Source organism: Octopus bimaculoides, chromosome 15 (genome assembly GCF_001194135.2).
Source record: "Octopus bimaculoides isolate UCB-OBI-ISO-001 chromosome 15, ASM119413v2, whole genome shotgun sequence".
In the NCBI taxonomy this organism is placed as follows: Eukaryota; Metazoa; Mollusca; class Cephalopoda; order Octopoda; family Octopodidae; genus Octopus; species Octopus bimaculoides.
The window spans coordinates 49,599,704-49,602,442 of record NC_068995.1 but is presented as its reverse complement, the minus strand read 5'-3'; the positions used below and the strand labels follow the sequence as shown (position 1 = coordinate 49,602,442).

Genomic DNA, 2,739 nt, shown 5'->3' with positions numbered 1-2,739 from the left:
AAATTGAAGAGCTGAAGTAGCAGTTGTGGTGGTGGCGGTGGCGGTGGTGGTGGCGGTGGCGGTTTGGGGGGGGGTTTAGTAAATCTGTTTGCTGGGTCAAAGTTCAGAGTGATAAACCTGGTGGTGATGTGTTCGGTGAGGTGATGGAGGCAGAAGATATGACAGTGATGGTAGTGGTGGTGGTGGGATAAGATGAAGAAGGAACCCTTCACTATATATCTGTGGGTTACTGGGTACTGTGTTGGTTTAATCTGAAGATGTATAACAGGGGTTTGGCTGAATGAATGAATGAATGAAGGAGGAGAGAGTAAGAGAGTAAGAGAGAGAGAGAGAGAGAAAGGGAAAGAGAGAGAGAGAGGGGGAGAGGGAGATACAGGCAGGGAGTAAGAGGGGGTACTGTGGTTGTGAATGAAAGAAGAGAAAATAAGAGAGACAGAGAGAGAGAGAGAGAGAATAACTATCTCTCTTTCTTCTTCCCCACATATACATACACTCAGCTCTCTCTCTCTCTCTCTCTCTCTTTCTCTCTCTCTCATATGAACACACACACACAAACACACATGCACACACACACACACACACACACACACACGCACACACACACACACACACACAGACAGAGTCTGTCTGTCTCTCTTTCAAGCACATTCTTTCTCTCACAAATCTCTCCCTCTTTCTTTCTCTGACATGTACCCCCCCCCATACACACAGTTACAGACACACATACACTCACATACACTCACATACACACATTCTGACACAACAGACTCTCTCTCTCAAACATACACGCTCATACTCTCTGTCTCTCTTTCTCTCTCTCTCTCTCTCTCTCTCTCTCACACACACACACACACACACGCACTCACACACACAAGTGGTGTCAAGTACTGGGGTGATTAAATTTACTACCTCCACCCCTATAACTTTGTAAGCCTCTTACCCATATTAGATACTGCAACCACCACCACCACTACCACCACCACTACCACTACTACTACTACTACTATATCACCACCACCACCATCACCTTATTGGTCAATGTTTTGCCAGGAGCAGTAAGTAACATTAAAAAGTGTTAATGAGGAATAAACACATGGGGAAAGAAGAAAAAAAGCAACAATAACATTGGTTAATTACTAATAATGTTTTTAATTAATGTGTAACCATGAAAGAATCAAAAGTGATAAATATTTATTTTTATTAATTACTTGAAAGATATTAATTGAATAAAATATTTCTTTTTTTTGTTTATTATTCAATGTATGTAATAAACAATGTATGTTTGTTAATCAATGTATATATATAACAAATATATATATATAAACATTTACACACACACACATACATACATACATGCATACATACATACATACATTACATACATGTACATAAATAGTATACTTAAGCATTTATACCTTTCTGTTCAATATTCACCTAACTAAATGACTTGTTAGTATTTCCTCAAAATGTAGACATATTGAAAGCACTTTAGTAGGGGATGAACAAACAGAGTGAGAGATGGAGACACACTGCCAATTATCAGGTTGGTGCAAAAGTAATGGCTGATTTTAAGGTCTCTATTAAAAATGAAAAAGCCCATGATTAAGACAATATTTATTCGTTAACATAATTTCCAATGTTTTCTAGGACTTCATTCCATCTGTCAACAAGCTTATAAATGGTATGCTTCTAAAATTGTTTAGGTTTTGCTGTGAAGTATGAATCCGATTCATTTTCAGCCTTTTTCCTTGATGCCAACCTAAGACCATTCAAATGGTTCTGTAGTCCCTGAAACAAGTGATAATCATAAGGAGCAAGGTCTGGAGAATATGGAGGAGGAAGCAATATTTCCCAACGAAGCTCTTCCAAGAGATCTTTGGTCAGTCAAGCTGTGGTGAGGATGAGCATTATCATGGTGGAAGATGACACCTTTTCTGTTGACCAAGCCGGGTCGCTTTCTGTACAAAACAGCTTTTAAATAATGAAGTAGATTACAATAGAGATTAACAGTAATTGTTTAATTGTCTTACAGTTCGTAATGGATAATTCCTTCAATACCCCACCATACACTCAACATGATCTTCCTTGGATGATGTCCTCCTCTTGGTGGTTGAACAGGTCATCCTCCTCACCCGATCCATGATCGGTGGTGTTTAACATCATGGCAAAGGATCCTCTTCTCATCACCTGTAACAAGCCTCCCTAAAGATGGTTCCTTAAGGTGTTGTGAAAGCAATTACCGACAAAAAGAACACACTGTTGCAGATTCTCTGGAGACAGTTCGTGCAGGACCCATTTTCCAACCACTGAAACCTTTTCGATCCTTTTCTGTTGTTGAAGAACAGTTGTATGAGCTATGTTAAGCTGTTCTGCAAGTTCTCTACAAGTAGAGATTGGATTTTCTGGGACAACAGCTTTCAACTCTTTGGAATCAAATTCTTTTGAATGACTTTCTTTTTGCTCATCTTCAAACTCAAATCCCCACTTCTGAAGTGAGAAAACCATCTCCTGCAACTTCTTTCATTCACTACATCATCCTAGCTAGAATCTGTAGAGGTGGACAGTGGCCATAATGATAGATGCAGTGTTAGTCAGTAATTATAAATTTAGTTTTGGTCAGTAGCTATAACAATCTGTAACCTTGGTCAGCAGTTATAATGAGAGATATAGTGGTGGTCAGTGGCTATCATGAGAGATATAGCCTTGGTCAGTGGCTATCATAAGAGCCATAGCCTTGGT

The 2,739-nt window shown here is 39.3% G+C and overlaps 1 protein-coding gene across 1 annotated transcript; it reads right to left on the bottom strand.

Moving 5' to 3' along the window:
• Positions 1 to 1,689: 1,689 nt before the first annotated feature.
• LOC106874462 (uncharacterized) lies at positions 1,690 to 2,505 on the bottom strand. Its single transcript, XM_014922200.1, has 2 exons — positions 2,241 to 2,505; positions 1,690 to 1,820 (listed from the first exon to the last, which is right to left on the bottom strand). Exons 1-2 carry the CDS (start codon positions 2,503 to 2,505, stop codon positions 1,690 to 1,692), a joined length of 396 nt encoding a protein of 131 aa, XP_014777686.1.
• Between the last annotated feature and the right edge of the window lie 234 nt (positions 2,506 to 2,739).

Coding starts and splice junctions, on each gene's coding strand:
- LOC106874462 (XM_014922200.1), bottom strand. CDS start 2,505: ATGGTTTTCTCACTTCAGAAGTGGGGATTTGAGTTTGAAGATGAGCAA. Junction 1,821..2,240: donor ACAGTGTGTTCTTTTTGTCG/GTAATTGCTTTC, acceptor CATATTCTCCAG/ACCTTGCTCCTTATGATTAT.